This window comes from Macrobrachium nipponense, chromosome 16 (genome assembly GCF_015104395.2).
Source record: "Macrobrachium nipponense isolate FS-2020 chromosome 16, ASM1510439v2, whole genome shotgun sequence".
Lineage (NCBI taxonomy): Eukaryota > Metazoa > Arthropoda > Malacostraca > Decapoda > Palaemonidae > Macrobrachium > Macrobrachium nipponense.
In genome coordinates, this window is record NC_087209.1 from 8388393 (window position 1) to 8407401 (window position 19009).

General features: G+C 35.1%; 1 protein-coding gene across 1 annotated transcript; it reads left to right on the forward strand.

The window, feature by feature from the left end:
* Positions 1-375: 375 nt before the first annotated feature.
* LOC135195570 (uncharacterized) lies at positions 376-11818 on the forward strand. Its single transcript, XM_064221862.1, is given in 5 exon segments — positions 376-505; positions 4072-4165; positions 4430-4613; positions 5772-6559; positions 6562-11818. Coding segments are annotated over 4 exon segments (2448 nt in total). The 5' UTR covers positions 376-505; positions 4072-4093; the 3' UTR covers positions 7966-11818.
* The last annotated feature ends 7191 nt before the right edge of the window (positions 11819-19009 follow it).

The following is a 19009-nucleotide window of genomic DNA, read 5'->3' on the forward strand; positions in this document are numbered from 1 at the left end:
TAATAGATATTTACGGCCTAAAATAATATTCCGCCATCTATCCCAAACCCGTATCTTGAATATCAATGTTTAAATGACAATATCAATTCTATAAATAGAATGTTGACATCGTTTCTGTCCATTGAAATATCGCGCGAAATGTATCAACAGCAGACATCGTCCGAAAGCCACTGGCTCTGGCTTGTGATTGCTACGCAACAGTATTATAGGTAATATTTTCAATTTGAGAAGAAGATTATCATATTAAACATATAAAAAAGAATATTTTTACTATTTTTAATTATTAATTGCGGTTATATTCAGATTAAAGCGACTATTCAAAACGATAATACGAAGTTATCGACGTCGACGAACCGGACGCGGCGAATGGCGTAGTACGATCGGAGGATGTAAACATGACTGATATACGTCCGAGGACCTTGACAACTTTTTTTCAGGAAAGTGAACGTTAAACGTCGAATGTCAAGGCGCTCGTCGTTTTCAAGATGTAGTATCGACTCTAAAGGTAACAGAATAAGCTTTTTAAAGTTATATATGGGGTCTAAAGGAAATAGGCTAAGCCTATGATGAATTACTACCCGAAGGTTTTCCTATGTTAAGTCTTACGTTGAATGGCTCCCATTAACTCATTTTAAGGCCTTCTGTCATGGTCATTGAAGCATAATTATTCGAATAATACAAATAAATGGCCAATTAGAAGCCCCCATGCATCCTCAGTCATTGGCAGGTACGAGTGTCTTAGGCCTAAACGAATTTCTCCTCGAATTCAGGACGTAAAGTCAAGTGTAGAAATCTCGTAATTTTTTCTAGTTTTTGTGATTTTAAGTCTATATTTTGGTCTAATTGTTATTGTTAGTGATTTTTCAGTCAAAAATTTTTGTCTACTAGTATAATTGTTTTTCTTTTATGGTAAATCTAAGTAAATTTTGATAATTTTTTTTGTGAGATTTTTAAGTCTAAATTTTTGTAATTTTTTCTCTTATTTTTAGTGATTTTTAAGTTTTAAATTTTGGCCTAGTTGTTTCTTTTTTAGTGGTTTTTATTTGACCAATTAGTAGGTATACCCTAGGTGGTAGTAGTAGTAGTGCGGATTGGCTTTGCCGAACCAAGTAGTAGCCTAGGCTGCCCTTCGCGGAAGATGAAGTCTAGGTAGCCCTATAGGTACCTAGCAGTAGAATTTTGCAGGAGTTGCTAGCTATGTCTGATTTTTAATAGCTTACAAATTTAGTTTATAAAATATTTTCACATTATGCTGACAGCAAACCCATAGCTAAGCTATCCGATATTTTGGGGAGTTTGAATGACGACTGAACTAATGGGTATATAGGGTAAACATTCAAATGACCACGTTTCGTTCGTAACGACCACTTTTTTACACTCCATATTAAATTGGTGAAACAACAACACAATTACGTCTTTGAGCATACCGTTTGGTCATTTACCTTGTAAAGGTAAATGACCGAGCAGTGACATAGCAGCCACCGATTCCAACATGCGGCCATCTCCCTGAAAAAGTACTTGAATCGCTGCCATGAGCATCAGTCAAGAGTTGTGGCCCATCCAGGCAGCACAGCAAGACCTCTACGCTCCTCGCAAGTGAGAATTTTCTCCTAAATTATAAAATAATGGCAGAATTCAAGTATTTTTTTGGGGGGAGTGGCTGCATTCTGAGAGAGGTGGCTACCATGACCCAGCCTGGTCATTTACCCTAAGTCCATTATCTCCGATGTTGCATTGCTTGGGGGCATCCAGGTGCGGACAAATCCCTCCCTGGCCAGGTCAGGGCATGGCGCCCCAAACGAGGCTAGGAAGGTAAGGTCTGGTTAGGTCAGGACCTGGCAGTGTAGGAAAGGTTAGGTTTGTCCTGTTATTTTACACTTGCCCCCAAAATTATTCACAGTTTTGCCTAGGCCAGCAATCTTATATTGCCCTTACTTATGCCTAGGCATCATAACTCGAACAGGCATACGTTTTTCAACGCTCCAGTTTGTAACTTTTGTAAGTAAATCGGCATCTAAATCTGGAATCAGTGATAGTCAATAGGCTGTGGTCTCTCATTAGCTGGTTATCTTCTGACCCACTGTTCTGCAAACTTAACTACACAGTTTGAACTATTTTATTTACCTTATGTTGTAGTTAATGTAAAGGAGAGGGTTGCATGAAGATATTGTTTATTAATATAATTTCTTGACAGGAGAATATGGTGTATATATTGCATTGCATATGAGATAATTTGAGAAATATACATAACTAATTGGAAAAATAATATGTTTTTATTTTGTTCATACACGGAACAAACCTTCAGTCTTAACAATAGGATAATCTTCTAGTGGCAGCTGGAAACTGGTTAAAACAATCAAAGATTGTAAAACGAGGAATCTGTGGCTTCTGGCAACTCGTGCATAAACGAGGTGGCTGTTGGGTCATCGACCAAGCTCGGACCCCCGCGAAATGCCAGTCTTTTCTTTTACCGCCTTGGAGAGCGGAGTTTCACTTCGCTCTTCTTTTCCAAGCCAGTTTTTTTTTTTTTTATCATAGCCTTTGCTTTATTTCTTTTTATTCAACCTAAAAGTTCCGTAGATGTCAACGTTTTTAGACAAGCCTTCCTCGTTGCCGTGTTGAACTTAATTGGGAAAGATGCTTTTGCAGTAGATATGACTATAACTCTGCATCGGCATCTCTTGCGTGATGTGGGATAGGCTGGTCTGTCTCCTAAGAGAGTATTGCCCCTTTAGAGAGACAGGACCCCTTACGTTGGTTTAGTGTTTTGATTTGAAAATATGTGTACTATTGTCATTTATGTTTTTATGTATCTTTCACACATGTCTGGGAACTTTGTAATGTTTTAGTCTTTCAGAATGTGTGTGTTTCGGGATTTTCTGGACGAATTTTAATGGCGGACGATTGCGATCTTCCCTTCTACTTGCAGGGCCAGTCGTGATTGTTGTCTCGTCTCTTTCCGTCATTTAGTAGGATTTGTCATTTTGCTTTCAGTCCCGAGGGACTGGTATTAAACACGACACAAAACAGATCTTATGCCTTGTTTAGTACCAGCCCCTTGTAGATTAATGTAAAAATATAAAAGATGGAAAATTTTTCATTGTCTTGGTAAATTTCCCATCCAAGTAACTTTCTCAAATTATCTCGATTACTACATTAATAAATGGTATCTTCATGCACTTCGCCTAACCACTAGCTGCTGCTCATGCTTGCCAGCAGACCCTTCTGCAACAGACCCATTTGCTATTTGGTTATTCAACTTTGTCTTTGAAAAATATGCAGAGAAAGAAATGCAGTGTGACAAAAATTCTAGGAGAGTTTGCAATAGCCATTCACCATCGCGTAAGGCGTGCCTTAATGTGATGAGTTATCAAGGGCAATAGAAATTTGAAAAATGTTGCATTCTGTATTGAATTAAACTTCCCACCATTTCAGTTCGACATGTATTTGTTAGATGGAAGATTATTCAGTAATACTGCAGAGTAGTTATTCTCACAATATACTATTATACCCAAGGTGAGCAGGGGGACCAGATTGTCCATAGCGGTGAAGCCCCCTTGGCCATGTCAGCCCACTGCGTCTTAATATTAGACTAAGAAAAGGTTAGGTTAGAATCTTTTAAATCTAGAAATATGTCATTGATCTGCTTTTAACCTTTTAAGCCCATTATGCCATTAATGCCCACTGCAATTTTAGGTTAGGTTAGGATGTTCGAATGTTGAAATATGTCCTCGATCTGCTTTGAAGCTGGATGTGACCATTAGGAATAGCAAGCTTGACTCTTTTAAGCTTTTTTGTCGAATATTAATTGCCAAGGTCGGAATTTCTAGTTTTACGCCACCTGTGGGCTCCCACTTTTGAATCTCTACTCTGTACATGTTATTATAAATATCAATTTGGCTCTGTCTGCAGCTTATGACCAAACAATGTCATCATTGAAAGTGATTGATTCATATCTTTAAATGTTTGTTTGTGAAGATTTTGTTTTTTCATATGGTAATCTTTGAAATAAAGAAAAAAAAGTATTGAAAAGTAGTCTAATTGTAATTGATATTTTAAACTCTTTCCCAGGTACAAAGGAAAATTAACAAAAATGAGTGACTCTGATAGCTATTCTGCCACGGGTGGAGGAGAGATGGCAGTAGACGAGGAGGACGTTGATGAGGTAAAAATAACTTTAAGTGTACTATTGTTCCCCCCATTAGAAGGTGCATAGAAAAATTAATGGGTGCTTTTGGAAACTAAATTTCAATTGAATTACAAAAGGCTAATTAATCTTATTTTTATTAACTTTGAAAAGAGAGAGAGAAAGAGTAGACAAGAACATATTTCATATGGTGATTTAGTCCTTGTAAGTTAATGGCATTTATTGTGTTATAAAATATTTAAGTTTTTATCACTCACATTTTTGTTTGTTTCCCTTCAAAAGATACGATTAGGCCCTCTGGTGGATGAACTTGCTGGTGTTGCAGGCAGAGATTATACGAGAGAGGAAATGGTGCAAGCACTAATCAACAGTAAGTTTGATGTGAGATCTGCTGTGCAGTGGCTTAGTGGGCGAGAAACATCGATACCAAGAGAAGGTCCTGGAAAAAGAAAACAAACCTTTGAAGGTAATCTTAGAAAATTGTGTTTAGTGCGTTCCTTTGTTGTATTAGGAGTTTCATTTACTAAGAACCATTTATTTATTGCAGAAGTAAATTTTGTATGAAAATCTGCAATCATTATTTAAGTTCAATTTTGAAGAGGGAGTTTCAGAGCCTCCTGCTGAAAATCATTCAGGAGAAAAGCAATTTGGAATGGTTTAAAGTATAGTTTCATTTGTTGTTAGAGATATGTAGCTCGGAAGTGTCTTAGTATGAACCTAAAAAAGAAGTATATTAAGCACTCTTTGCCTACTGTAATTTGATTTAGTCATATGTAATACTGAAATTTTCATTTTTCTTCAGTTACTCTTCCTGTTACCTGCAATTTTGTTTAGAATTTAAGGATATATACGGAATCATTATATATATTATGTATATATAGCACTACAGTGCTATATATACAGAATCATTATATGTACTATATTACGTATACTAAAGTACTAATAATGGGTTATGAGTTAAAATAAATGTATGTGCCACATTTTGTGCAAAGGATTTTGGTGCTCCATTTTAGTTCCAACTCATTCCTATTTGTATCTCCGTTGATTTAGCAGTAGGTCCAGGGTAACTGTGATATCACTGCTCAGATTGATAGAATTTGTAGAACACAGGAATGTCTCATTGTATTTTTGTACCCTTCTCTCAAGTACAGTTATTTGTTAAAGTTTCAGGACTTGAATTCTGCTGTAATTATGTTGCAGTGTGATCTAATTGTATTCACTCATATCTTACAATTTGATAAGAGTTCATTATTATTATTATTAATTATTCAAAAGATGAATTGTTCTCATAAGAACAAACCTACTGAGGCTATTGACTTGAAGTTCAAGCTTCCAAAGAATATGGTGTTGATTGAGAAGAAGGTAATAGGAATTAGAGATCAGTTATTAGAAACAAAGATATTGTAACAAGTTGGTAAATAAATGAAAATGTAAATAAAATATGAAAATACATACAGCTCTCAAATTAAACGATATAGTAATGTTATTGGATTGCTTAACATGCGTTTTCTCTTTTTCTCTTCCATGGACTGTTGTGGTAACCTGCTGTGGCTGTGGTGATTCTGTCCCTGTTAATTATTGTGTTATGTTACTTCCCTGACTGCAATCAATTCTGTGAGGTAAGGTGACAACATATTAGTTCGTTATCAGTTGCCAAGCTCGTATTGCCACAGTTCTGCAATTATTGTAGAAAATAAGACCTTGGACAGGCTCCCTTTGCATAGGATAATTCGAGATTGGTTGAGCGACATTCTCAGGAAACGTTCGCGACAGAAACGAGAGGAGGAAAAGGCCCGATATTTTCGAAACAGGAATGAAAGTCAGTGCAGCGAAGATTCTGTCGTTACCACGAGTGGTGACAGTCAGGATATATTGGGAGATAGTAGTCAAGATCTCAGTGAAGATAGTCAGGATATGGTTGTTGATAATTCAAATCAAGATTCGGATAAAGATGTGGACAAATCCCTGGAGGCTTGCAAAGTTCATCCCCAGCCTGTAAATGAACTTCCAGCAAACACAGTTGAACTCGCTGATGGTGGCCTCAAAGAAAATTCACTTAACAGCTTGAATTTCAATATGCAGTCGTTGCCTGTTGCTGTGTCTAATTTTAGTTTGGCAATTCCACCATCAGTCAATGCCTCTATCTCTTGTGAAGGATCAGGGGCTTTTCAGGTACCTTGTTTAAAAGTGCCATTTGGCATTAGCAACAAAACAGGTCCACAGCCACAACCATTTGGAGTGATTGGCAAAAGTGAGACAGGAACTGTAACCTCTTGTGATAACAGTGGTCTTAGTGTGTCCGAGTCTCCTAAATCGAGTGGAATTCAGTTTCAATCAGGAACTGAGAGTAAAGGGCCTTCCTTGTCTGAGCTGGCAAGTTCAAGTCTGACTGGAAGCAAGCCCCAGTTTGATTGGGAATGAAAGGGCCCAGTTTGTCTGAGTTAGCAAATTCAAATCTGACTGGAAGCAAGCCCCAGTTTGATTTGGGAGTGAAAGGGCCCAGTTTGTCTGAGTTAGCAAATTCAAATCTGACTGGAAGCAATTCCCAGATGGATTTGGGAGTGAAAGGACCCAGTTTGTCTCGGCTGGCAGACTCAAACAGTGAAAGCAATAGCCCAGGCTTGACAGTATTCGGAAAAGGTGTCGGAAGTTCTGGAATCCAGTTTTCAGTTCCAAAACTTAATACAGTAAATAGTCCAAATTCATTCAACTTTAGTGCTGTGGGTAGTCCAAAAAGTTTATCATCAGTGGTAGGTTCAAACATATGTGGAAATGATCCCAATTTTAATGGAAAGAGCACTGGCTCATCTTTGTCTGCTCTTGCAGCTTCGTCTTTAGGAAATTCTAAACCCCTTTCGTCTTCTGTTCCTGAACCTGGTAAAGCATTATCCTTAAGCAAGAGCAGTCCAGTAGATATCAAGTGTTCAGAGAATCCCAGCATTGCGAGTGGTAGTCCAAGTTTGTCGGCATTGGCGAGTACTTATTTAGGAAGCGACAGCTTGTCAATAACTTCCGTACCACCTTTGGAATTGGGCAAAAGAGGGAAGCTTAATCAGGGGATTGAGAATGCTGAAGCTCGAGTTGGTGAGTCAAATTCTGTGTTGGATATGACTGGAGGTTTTAGCAGTCAGGACAGACATGGTATTGCCGTCACTGGAACACCTCCAATGTTGCCATTTGATTTAAATTTGAATAACTTTTATGCGGATTCTCCAGTGTCTAATTTATTGGGGATGAGTGATTTGAATCGTCCATTTGGTGATCAGATGTTTCTTTCTTCATTAGAAAAACTAGCACTGTCTACAGGAAATATAGATTCTAAAGTGGGTTTTCATGTACCACCATTTCCACAGCCGAAACCAGGTTTGAAACCACCACCTGGGTTTGAGCATTTTGTTCCTCATGGTGGTTTACCTGAAAAGGAATGTTTAGAAACTTTACTAAAACAGGAAGAAGAAGTTGATATCAACGGAGATATTGATTTGCTCGCGGCACTATTGAAGCCTGAGGTTGAGAAAGAACCCGATATGGAAACTGTCGAAGAGTCGAATGATCTGGTTATTGACCTCCAGGTATGCCCCTTCCAATACGATGCGACACTCTGGAAACGAAAGCCTTCATCGTTTGGCAGAGTTATGGTGAATACCCCACATACACCAAAAATCAAGCGCTTAACAGAGAAAATTATTCAAGTACCTTTCAAAATATTCAGGTTTGATACTCCTTCTCCAGATGAAATGATTCAGGAAGCTCTTCAGAATCGAAGAGATCCAGGCTGGTATAAATTGGTCACAAAAGAGAGACTCAGTAGAAGGTGATGTAGATATTCTCTAATGTTTATTTGTTCGTCATTCAAGTTCTTTACTGGTTTCACTGATTTTTCATTTTATTAATGATTATTTAATGATTATTTACAAAGCATAAAATTTTTAGAATATAGATTATTAAGGGTATGTGAGTGGCTAAAGAATGTTTAAGTAACATTGTCATGACACTGTATTTGATCTCTTGACTGTTTTGTACATGTGAATACGCAGTGTATGCGGTGTGATTTTATCTGTAAGAGAAGTCAGTATTAGAGGATTATCTGCTTGGACATAAGATAATTGTCATAAAGGTTTATATTTTAAATTTGTTTTATAAGAGGCTATCAGTTCTAAATGTTTTCCTCCTGTATGAATTTTGTAGGAGGAATGCAATGACAAGAAAGTGTGTTCCTCCACTTAACCACTAAGTGGTCAAGAAAGTGTGACTTGATCATTTCCTCTTTTGTGAGAGCGAATATTAACAAGGACAGTTTGGTTATTTTATGAATTTGTTAGGTTTTAGAGTTTTCTTATTTGCCGTTTACTTTACAGTTTGTGTTGCAGATATTTTGCGTAAGAATTTCCCCTCTCCCTTATTTTGGCGATAAAACAATAAACCCTGTCGTTCATCTTTCATGTAACTGAATTACATGCAGTTGAAATAGGTTATGTTCAAGCCTCTAGAAAGATACATCCGTCCATATTGTCTGTCCCTCTAAAAACTGTCAGTCTGTCTGACAATATTTGTATAATGAAGACCGGTTAGTAAGGTGTTACGTATTGTACTTTATTTTGTCTGTCGTACAAAACACCTAGCAATAACTGCTTTTGTTAACTTAATTAAACCCAGATGTAGAATTTTTTTTTTTTTTTTTATATATCTTTTTGTGTTTTGTGAATACCAGAGTAGTGTTTGTATTTCCGGAAAGCTGAACCAAAAGAAATAGCCTCCAAGCATGTTGTATTGTCTGTTGAATAAGTCCCACATGTATTCATACAGTAATACCTTTTGCCAATGTTTGCTTTATGTATGTATTATCACCTTGTGAATTAAGTCAGATGATTTTAGTAGATGCTTAAAATCTTGCTTTTGACTAAAAGGAAATTCTTACACCCTGTGGTCATTTTAAAGTGGTTAATTGTACAGGGCTATTCTGTATGGTCCCCATGGTCTCATTTCCTTCATATAAAAACAGTATTCATATAATCTGAGCTGCCTTTTTATTTTGGTATCGGGAATGCTTTCATTTTGTATTCAATATCACCCTTAGTTCCTTAAGAAACTTGGACAGTAGTGTGCAGCAGATGTTTCACTTATTGTTTGTGTAAGACTTTGCATCAAAGAAATTATTAAATATTAAAAAATGGAAAGGGCTAAATTTTTTCTGACTGGACATTGAAATGTAGTATACAGACTAACACATTTCATTAGTTTTGTTTGCTGCAAGTTTTTTCGGCTAGAAATCAAGTGTAAGTCATCTTCATGGTTGATTTGAAATGAAATGTGTAAACTCATGTTTTTTTATTGCTAGATAGTAAATGCTGTATGCTGAAACAGGTGGGTCCTGCCTAGTCTCTCAAGAGGGATTCTTTGTGACAATAGTACGTACTAGATTTTCCAAAATGATTTTATGTCATTTTTGATCCTGAAACAATGTCATATGCTTTACCATGAGCATTAGTGTTTCGTAAAGCTGTATCGTTGGTCATTGACATCCGTTGTGGTCTGAAATCTCGCCATTCACAGATGCTTTTTAAACCTTATTTTGCGCAAATATCCAAGTTTGGTAATACATAGCGCATCCTTTTACTTTTCTGTTGGGTACGTTGGACAACTTTTTGGTTTTCGGTTTGGCTTGAATTAGATTAAAATGGCGGAACTGATGACAGAAAAACTCAGTTGTGACACTCGGAAATTCCCAATTTACAGTACGTATTTTGTTTTGATATTTTCATTAAGTGAAGAAAATGTCTGTAAATACGTAAGTGCTTTACGTATACTATTTACGATAAATGACTACTTGAAAGTCAGAAGTTGAGAATATTGTATGTGAAAAAGTGCAAATTGAGTTCATAATGGCTCCGAATATTTATTGCTGCTCTGTACGTTTTGATATTAATCTGAATGGTTTTGGCTCTCATTTTGTGAAACAAAGCTGACCCTTCACTTAAAGATTCCCTTAAATAAGAGGTACATATATAGAGTTAATGAAAATATTTTTGCTGGCAAAATGTAGAGGTACAATGCCAATTTTGTAGTTGTTCAGTCAAAAGTGAATTAGTTTTGTTCGGCGTTGAAACACAAAATGAAGAAATGTTAAGACTGAACCAGAACCTACCTAATTAATGTGTCATTTGTGTCAACCATATCTTTCAGTAAATAAGTATAATTTTATTAATACTTTTGAATTAAGATTTAGCTCTTGATGAAGTTATTGTTGTTAATGGGATAAAGAAGCATTAAAGAAATAGTATAGTATTTGAATCTAAAGCACCAAAGGAATGTCCTTCCATTGTGGGTTTTTAATTATGTTCAAGAAAAAACAGTATTTGCTAATTTATTCATTAGTATGTTTTCCCTGTTCCCTTCTTCGATTGATATGCATTTTGTTTGGGAATGTCAAACATGATATGGTCACGATGTGAGTTTTAGCTTCGTTTTATTTCTTGTATGGTACGTGGCAAGGCCACTATTTGTGTTTGCTCGAAGTGCTAGACATTTTTTATTTAGTGGACTCTTGTGCAGGCTAAGGAAATTCTGTTTCATGTTATTTCCAAACTAAAAGAGTTTGGAAACCATAGATAATCGCAGGTAGATGGCTTTGTGATCTGCTCCTGCTGTTTCAGGACGTTATTAAGACCTCAAAGTGCTGGTTATTGGGGAGTTTTATGAATTGCACACCTTTTGGGATTGAAAAACATAGAATATTTCTTACTATTTCCACCTTCCTGCTTTGTTCTGGTTTGTAATGAACTGTTGAATTTTGATATCTTATGAATGAAGATTGTTTTTAAATGACTTTTGGATAATAAAGTACAGTACACACATTTTGATCTCGAGATTATCTTTTTGGATCTTTGGGAACTTGCGGGCGAGTTGCTGCTTTTGTGCTATCCTGCGACATCAATATATATCCCACTAGCCTCTCCTGAATTGCTAATGGTGTTACTATAGCCAAAATACCATTGAAAAGTGTACGCATGACAGCAATGGATTGTGTTGTATGACGTCTTTTAACAGTTGTTCCTTCATAAAGATACAAAAATTTATACAGTGCTACACTTTTATCAGTAAACAGATTGTAGTTTGCTGTTACATAATATAAATTTTTTAATCTTGTCCCTGCCCAAGTGTAGAATGATGGATGTTTTTGTGTACAAGTATCTAGAGTACAAATAGTGTTTATAAATGTATAAATGTGTAGATTTGGTCTCTGGGAATGCTTGGCACCTAAGTTTTATTTCTCCACCACAGATCGTCACCAGATTGTTACAAGTTCTAGTAAATGTCGCAATTCCGTCCTCTGCTCATACTATACATTGGACCCCCCGTATTCGCGTTCTAGGGATTTGCGGACTCACAAATTCGCGGATTTCTCTCTGGAACATTCCTCCCCATTATTCGCGGAAAATTCGCCTATTTGCTGTATTTTTCTATGAGAAATATCCGCAAATTCGTTTTTTTTTTATCAGTTTCATCATAAAATGCACTTTTTGTGATAAAACTATTAAAAAAAACCAGGTATTTAAATTTTTTGTGGGCTTTTCTTGAGTTTTAACTAACGAAATACTAAGAGGTTTTAAGCATTTTTATAAGGGTTCCAACTATTCGGGGGTTCTAACTATTCCGGGGGGGGGGGGGGGGGGGGGGGGGGGTGTCTGGTACACATCCCCCGCGAATAAGGGGGGACAACTGTATTGACTCTCCAGATATTAGAAAGCACTGTAAAAGTGTTTGTCATTTCTGAGAATGGCATTCCGGTTATTTTTACATTCATTTTGATGTTGATTACTGCTTGGTTGTAATATCTTGCAGATTTAGACTAAAACAAATAACCTTGGATATTTAATTCTTTAGTGGAAAAACCAGTAACACATTTTTCTTTCCTCACATCCCCTTGGATTATCTAAAGGATTTTTGAGATTAATGTATAGTATTACCTAAAGTGAAACGAAACTTGCTTTAATTATGATACAGTAAAAAGAGCTAAAAATAGCTTTATAATTGCATTGAGTTGCAATATATGCACACTTTTAACATGGTCTGTGTTTTACGCTGTATCAATTTCCCTTGGATGTTTGTCTACTGTCCATTTTACAATTTACTAAAAGTATTTTTCACGTTTTGCGGCCTTGTATGTGTTGTTAGTTTTTTAGTAGGGTTTCAGAGATTTTGCTTTGTACGTGTTTTCTCACTCCAGGGTTTTTGCAGATTGAGCAGTTGCTTGTTTTGGTTTTCTGTGTTGATTTTACATAGCCATAGATTTTTAAAAGGAACGTTCATGAAATTTTAGCATTTTGTTTTTACAAGGGTTTTTTGTTTTGTTAATTTATTGCCAAGCATTGCTGATGCCTATCCTATACTTACATAGTTTCGACTGTGTTGTTAGTTTTTAATTTTTTTTGTTTGTTTCTGCCTATAAATTTTAGTTGTAAACTCGTTTACATTGAATTACCTCTCAAGGACTTCACTCGGCTGACAATTTGTGTCAGTCTGGGGATCCTGGATGTGGTGAGAGGCCTAAAGTTGGATGCACAAGTTTATCTCGTTTGTCAGAGCATTTAATTTTTGGTGAACTATGGTGTTTCCAACTTTACCAATTAAGTCCACACATATATTTCCCTTCTTAGAACATAATTAGAATACTGTATGTAAGTTCTGTTATGTTTCAAGAACTGTTTAATTCATTTTTTGCCGCCACCTTCCCTTTTGTATTTGGTTCTGAATGTGTTTACTGTTATTGCAGTACACAGAAACATGTTTTTCCCCCATTTTCTCAGAAGGTCACCCTTATATTTAGGTTAGACTCTTAAGGTTAACATGTTGGATTTTCAATGTATGTGACATATTTTTATAGTCTGCTTATAATTTTGCTTAGTTGTCATGGTTTTGTTTTGACGGAACATATCTAAGTCGTCAGGAAATAAGTTTAGAGATAGATTTCAGTGGGGTAACAGATGAATTACCTGTTGCAGTTGTTCTGCATCTGGTATGCGGAAGGTTTGTGAAAGAACAGTCAGATTGGCTTCTGAAATTCTATACATAACTTGATGACCTTTGTTATTTCCATCATGACATTATTTGAAGGTCTGGCATTTTCAATCGCTTGTTCATTAACATCAGTTGTTTAAAATAAAACACAGTACTGTTTACAAGTGAATGATTAGTAGAAGGAAACATATACCTTGAATCAATAGTTCACTACTGACAATGAAAACTATTTTTATATGAAGGCTTCTTATATGTACTTTCAAATTACTGTGAAGTTTTATGGTTTTTGCAAGCTAAAATCATTGTATACACATTGTGTACAGTAATTCCATATATTTTCTGTATTTATGAAACCTCTGCAGTTTTCTAGACATTAGTTTTATAATGCTCTTGTGTGGTTCTTAGAGTTTCCTGTTGTTATTATTTTATTATTTTTTTTTTTGGTATATCGCAGTCCTCCAATTCGACTGGGTGGTATTTATTATTATTATTATATTATTATTATTATTATTATTATTATTATTATTATTATTATTATAAAGGATTAGTTTATCCAGACCTCTGAGCCTAATAAAGGCTCTTACGGGCTAGTTATTTCCTGTTATAAAACTTGATAATGTATAAATGGAGAAGTTCTTGAACCATGTAAACTTGGCTATGAAAAAGTGCTGTTGTATTTGAGATCCTGAATTGGCCGGTTTTCAGTATTGATTCTATGTATACTGCTTCCTTTGTGTAATGATATTTATATATTGGTCTTGCTTTTATTAATAGTTTTCTGTCATTCACATGTCTCCCTTGAATGTTGCTTTATTCTTGTCTTTTAGCTCAAATTGAAAATCAATCTTGTGTCGGAGGCTTTCAGATATCTTGTACCTTTTCTCTCCTTGAAAACGAGCGAAGTAAGTTTATTAGCAATTTTATTTATGATAAATATTGCTACTGTAGTATTTTATGATTGTTTTTGTAATCCAGTAAGATGTATCACTCTGTAATTAATTGTGTTCTTTGCATTGTCTTGTGTTGTTACCATTTTTTTTTACCTTATTTTTGCATGCATACACAACAGTTTTGTAAATTACTTTTACAAAAGTAGTTTACTTTTTGTAAACTACTTTTAAGTATAGTTTATCTTTTGTGTTTTTTGGTTCTTAAGAAAATAGAAATAAAATTTTTTTTGACAATACTGAGGATAGTTATCTGTGAGTTGATTATTTTAACGTGTAAAAGTTAAACTTTTCGTACGCACACTTGCAAGTACATAAAGACTTTGGCTAGTATTTGATGTTCTAGAGCTTGAAATGTTTCAGAAATGGTCAAGACTTTGGCCGGAGGGTTAACTAGCAAGTTTGAATGTTCATTCTGCTGTGGTTCCAGTTATTATGGCCAAATGTATATCTGTAGTGTATAGACAAATTCAGCTTCCACATCTCTCCTCCTGTGAGGTATTTTACAAGTGTTCAAATGATGATATCAAAAGAAGGAGCAGTTAAAACATATTAATCATCACAGTGTTTATTGTAAATTGTGAAAGGTAAGTGGAGTAATTAGAGAACATATGGAAAGTCACACATTTATTTGCAAATTTGAATATACCTTACCACTAATGTAACTGCTCTATTTGTAATGCTTATTGCTTTGTGCAAGAAAAAAGAAAGTGTTTTAATGTCAAGGAAGGTAATTAATTTACTTTAACATTAGTACTTAAGGGAAAAGGTTTGATGGATGAACTTCAAAAGAAAAGTATTTGGCAATAATGGTATGTCTGACAACAGTTTTTAATTCTGCCGTGTTGTTTGATGTAACTGCAATATCATTATTGAATAAACCATTAAATGCACTTGGCTGAAGTGGTTTCAAGAGTTTGACTAAGGGATTGATTAGGTCTTTTGGGTTAAGGAGATACATGCTTCATGCAGGGGAAATATCAGATTTGGGAAGATGGCTTTTCCTTTGGTATTGTAAATATGTTTAATGCAAGCAAACTTTGTTGACAGAAAATTAGATTTGTGTGTGGCGAGGTCTTTCTTCCATTATTGTCAAGCTAGTTGTCTTGAAAGTTTAAAGTAGTTTACACTGATATGAAATACTAATGGAATCCTAGATAGATAAGTGAGGTCGTCACAGTTATCTGGAGTTAATACGTATTTATTTCTATTTGAACTTTGCAAGTCATTTTTGCGCCATGAAATTATTTTAATTTATTAGGGAAAATGAGACATACAATTCATCGCTTTCCAAAGTTTTTAAATGCCACAGCTTATCCTGTGAAATTCCAGAATTTTAACTCTGGGGTCTCTTATAGCCTAAGTTTGGGAGTAAGGGAAGTACATTTAGCATTAAAGACATTAGGTTTACAGATTTGCTAGTTATTAATAGCTTCAAACTTTTCAACTTTTGCCAGATACAACGCTTGACTTTCAGATGTTGAAGTGCTCTTAATATAGGTACTATGGGGTTGAGTGATAGTTTTAGATACAGGTATTGGATGCCCTGCCATCGTCAAATGAAGGAGGTTTTAATTCTTACATTTAATGGTTTATGCAGTAAATGTACACTAGATAGAATGTACATACACTAGTTTTAGAGGCTCGGTGATTTTGCAAGCTTTTTAAACTGATATCTAATTAAATTATGCACAAGACTTTTTATGTCAGTCTCATTTTTCTGTAGGTGATGGATGACTTATTTACTCTGTCTGTAGATTATGTTCTCTGCCATTTTACTGCTTGAAGAGTCTTTATTTCAACATCTGTGGCTTACAGTTTTGTTCTTCAATTGGATGCCGGCTCTGGATTTTTTTCGCACCATAAATTTTGTACCTGTATTAAATACTGTAAGTACCTAAGATTCAGGCTCTCAAGTTTTTACGAATGTGAATAAAGATGTTTGTTGACTGAGGAAATGTGTTTTAAAGCCTTCGTTTTTGTGGTGTTTGTATGGATATCCTGGGTAGACCCTATAGCAGATGTCCCTTTGTTTCAGCATTGTGGACCTGCTCATCCTTTAGACATCCCTCATAGTGGGGTAGTGCTGTCAGGGCACCTCATGCGGGGCACTGTAGGCATTTCTTATGTTCTTCGCAGCATAACTTTGGTCCCTAACTGCAATTCCTTTCGTTCCTTTTACAGATTCATTGAGCAACTGTGAGGTTTTCCTCCTGTTACACCTTTCAAACTTTTACTGACAATTTCAATTTCAGCGCAGAATTACCTCGTTGGTCCCAGTGTTTGGTCTTTGGCCTTAACACTATATCCAATTGAATTCTTTTAAACATCTCTTAAAAAATATTGGGTTATCTTTGTTTACATACATGATTTTATTTTTTATTTTGGTTATATCCTCATTCCTATTTAGTTTTATTTTGCTAAATATTCACTTTTAAAGTGTGCCTACTTGTAATTTTTAATCTTATGAATTTTTTTATTCCAGTATATCTTTTACTGATAAATTTTATTTATGGAAATTTTCAAAGGGTTCCTTTTTTCATTTTACATTTACATATTTTTTTTAAATTTTGTTGAATTACATTTTCAATTGTACAGTAGTACATTGAGATACGAAAGGCTCTACTTACGAAAAACTCGAGATACGAAAGCCAATGCGAAAAATTTTACTGCTCTACATACGAAAAGTTTTCAAGATACGAAAGGTGATTGCTGTAAAGTCCCGAGATTCGCCCAGACCACCGAGAACAATTTTAAAACTCCTGCGCTGCCAACTGAAATTGAAAAACTTATTCATGCAATACATTTAATAAAAAAAAACATTAGGTAAAGATAGAATAAAGAATAGAAATGAATGGTTATTATACTATTTGGTAGTTTCAGTAGTTGAAGAGAGATAATGAAAATTTATGGCTTACTGTGTAAAGTGATTGCTTGGCGATCGTTTGATACTCGTAAGTGCTGGATGTAAACAGACGTTTGGAAGCTTTTTTTTGTTTGTTTATTATAGTTAATGGTTACTTAATAATTATTTGAAATGAGTACATGCAATACATTTAATAAAAAAATTGTGAATTAGATATCATAAAATATAAAATAAATCAGACTGCCAACAAATAGTATTTTTTAGAATTCTTCTTCTGTTTTATTATTACTTTACGTATACGTATGTTTCATTATAGCTGTCAGTAACTCTGTATCTCCATTAGGTAAAGATAGAATAAAGTTGAAGAGAGATACTAATGACAATTTATGGCTTACTGTGTGCTAGGAAAAATGATTGGTTGGCGCTCGTTCGATACTCGTAAGACGGGTAAGAGCTGAATGTAAACAATCGATTGGAAGGTTTGTTTTTTGTTTGTTTGTGTATTATAGTTGATGATTAATTAATAATTATTTGAAATGAGTACATACTGATTATTTATACATTTTATTGTCATATTCTAAGCTTTTAGCTCTTAGGTTTAAATGTCAGAATCATAGACTAGGCTACAGTAGCAACCGCTAACATAGGCTAGGCTTATTGCTAAGGGACATATGCTAAAGTTCTAATATATGCAGTAAAAATGGGGTTGAACATTACATGCAGTTGAATATTACTCAAGTATGTACAGTATTTTGCCTTTTTGGAGTCATATTTCTTCCGTCGGATCGGCGTCGTAACCCTAGAACATGTGTTTTAGGCCTGGAAATATAATTTACTGGGGTGTTTTTGGAGGGCTTGGAACGGATTAGCCATTTTACATGTAAAATGTGTTCCAAGATACGAAAAACTCATAATACGAAGGCCGCCTCGGAACGGATTAATTTCGTATCTCGAGGTACCACTGTATTTCGTATTCATTGTAGTTTATTTAATTTTTTTTTGTGACCATTTAGGGAAATGAAGTTGTTGATAAAATAACAAATTCACAGTTTGCAGTCATTCTTGTCAGTAGTAATTATTTACCTTCTAAAATAGTAACTTGGTAGTGTGTTGTTTAAAAGGAAAATTTTTTTTTTTTTTTTTTTTTTTTAAATCATACTTTCCACCCACCCTCTCCCATCACTTGTTTTATACTGCAATAGTTATGTTTTCTTCCTGTTGCACCTGTACACAATCTTTCTACTCCCAATTTCCCTATCAGAGCTTGGCCCTTGGCCTAAATTTTCTATTCCAATCCAAAAACTGCTGTACTGTAGGAATTTCATCTGAATTAGAGACTCTCGTTTGACCCTTCGGGGTTTGATGAAAAATCCGTGACCCAGCCCTTTTACTTCCGGCAACAGTGAATGTCATCTTTTGGAAGCATCAGATAAGGTAATTTTGACAGACCTTTTATCGATTCTAACGTGAAACCATACTAACCTTTATTATTTTGAAAATTGTTTGTGAGTACTATTTTCATGGTATGGTCAAGCATTTTTCAGTGTTAAGTTTTTTCTCCACTCTTAACTTGATCGATTTTCAAGCATTCTAGGTAACTCATCAATGAATGGTCTCGAGCACCTTTAGTAACTTACTTGTGATTCCTGATGGTCCATGGGCTTTTCAACTTTAATTTTTCCCTCAGGATCATCTTCATATACCAATATTTTTAGTTGGTCCTTCTTTACCATGTTAAGATCATTATTAAATATACTATTCTGGTTGGTTTTGAGTGTTTAATTCAGAGGACTTTCAACTTAGTTTCTGATAAAGATTCAAGTATTTTTCTGCGTTTGCTGTACAGTTAAGTGGGGATTTCCCTTGAATAGAATTACTGTTGGCAGCAATTTTAGAATTAATTAGAAATTCATTCTGATATATACTGCATTTGTTTTTTTCCAGGTATTTACAATTTTCCTCCCTCCAGTGCCATAGGTGTTGGGTAAGACAACCTGGTGAATTGTTATAAAAAACCTCTTCAGCTGTGCA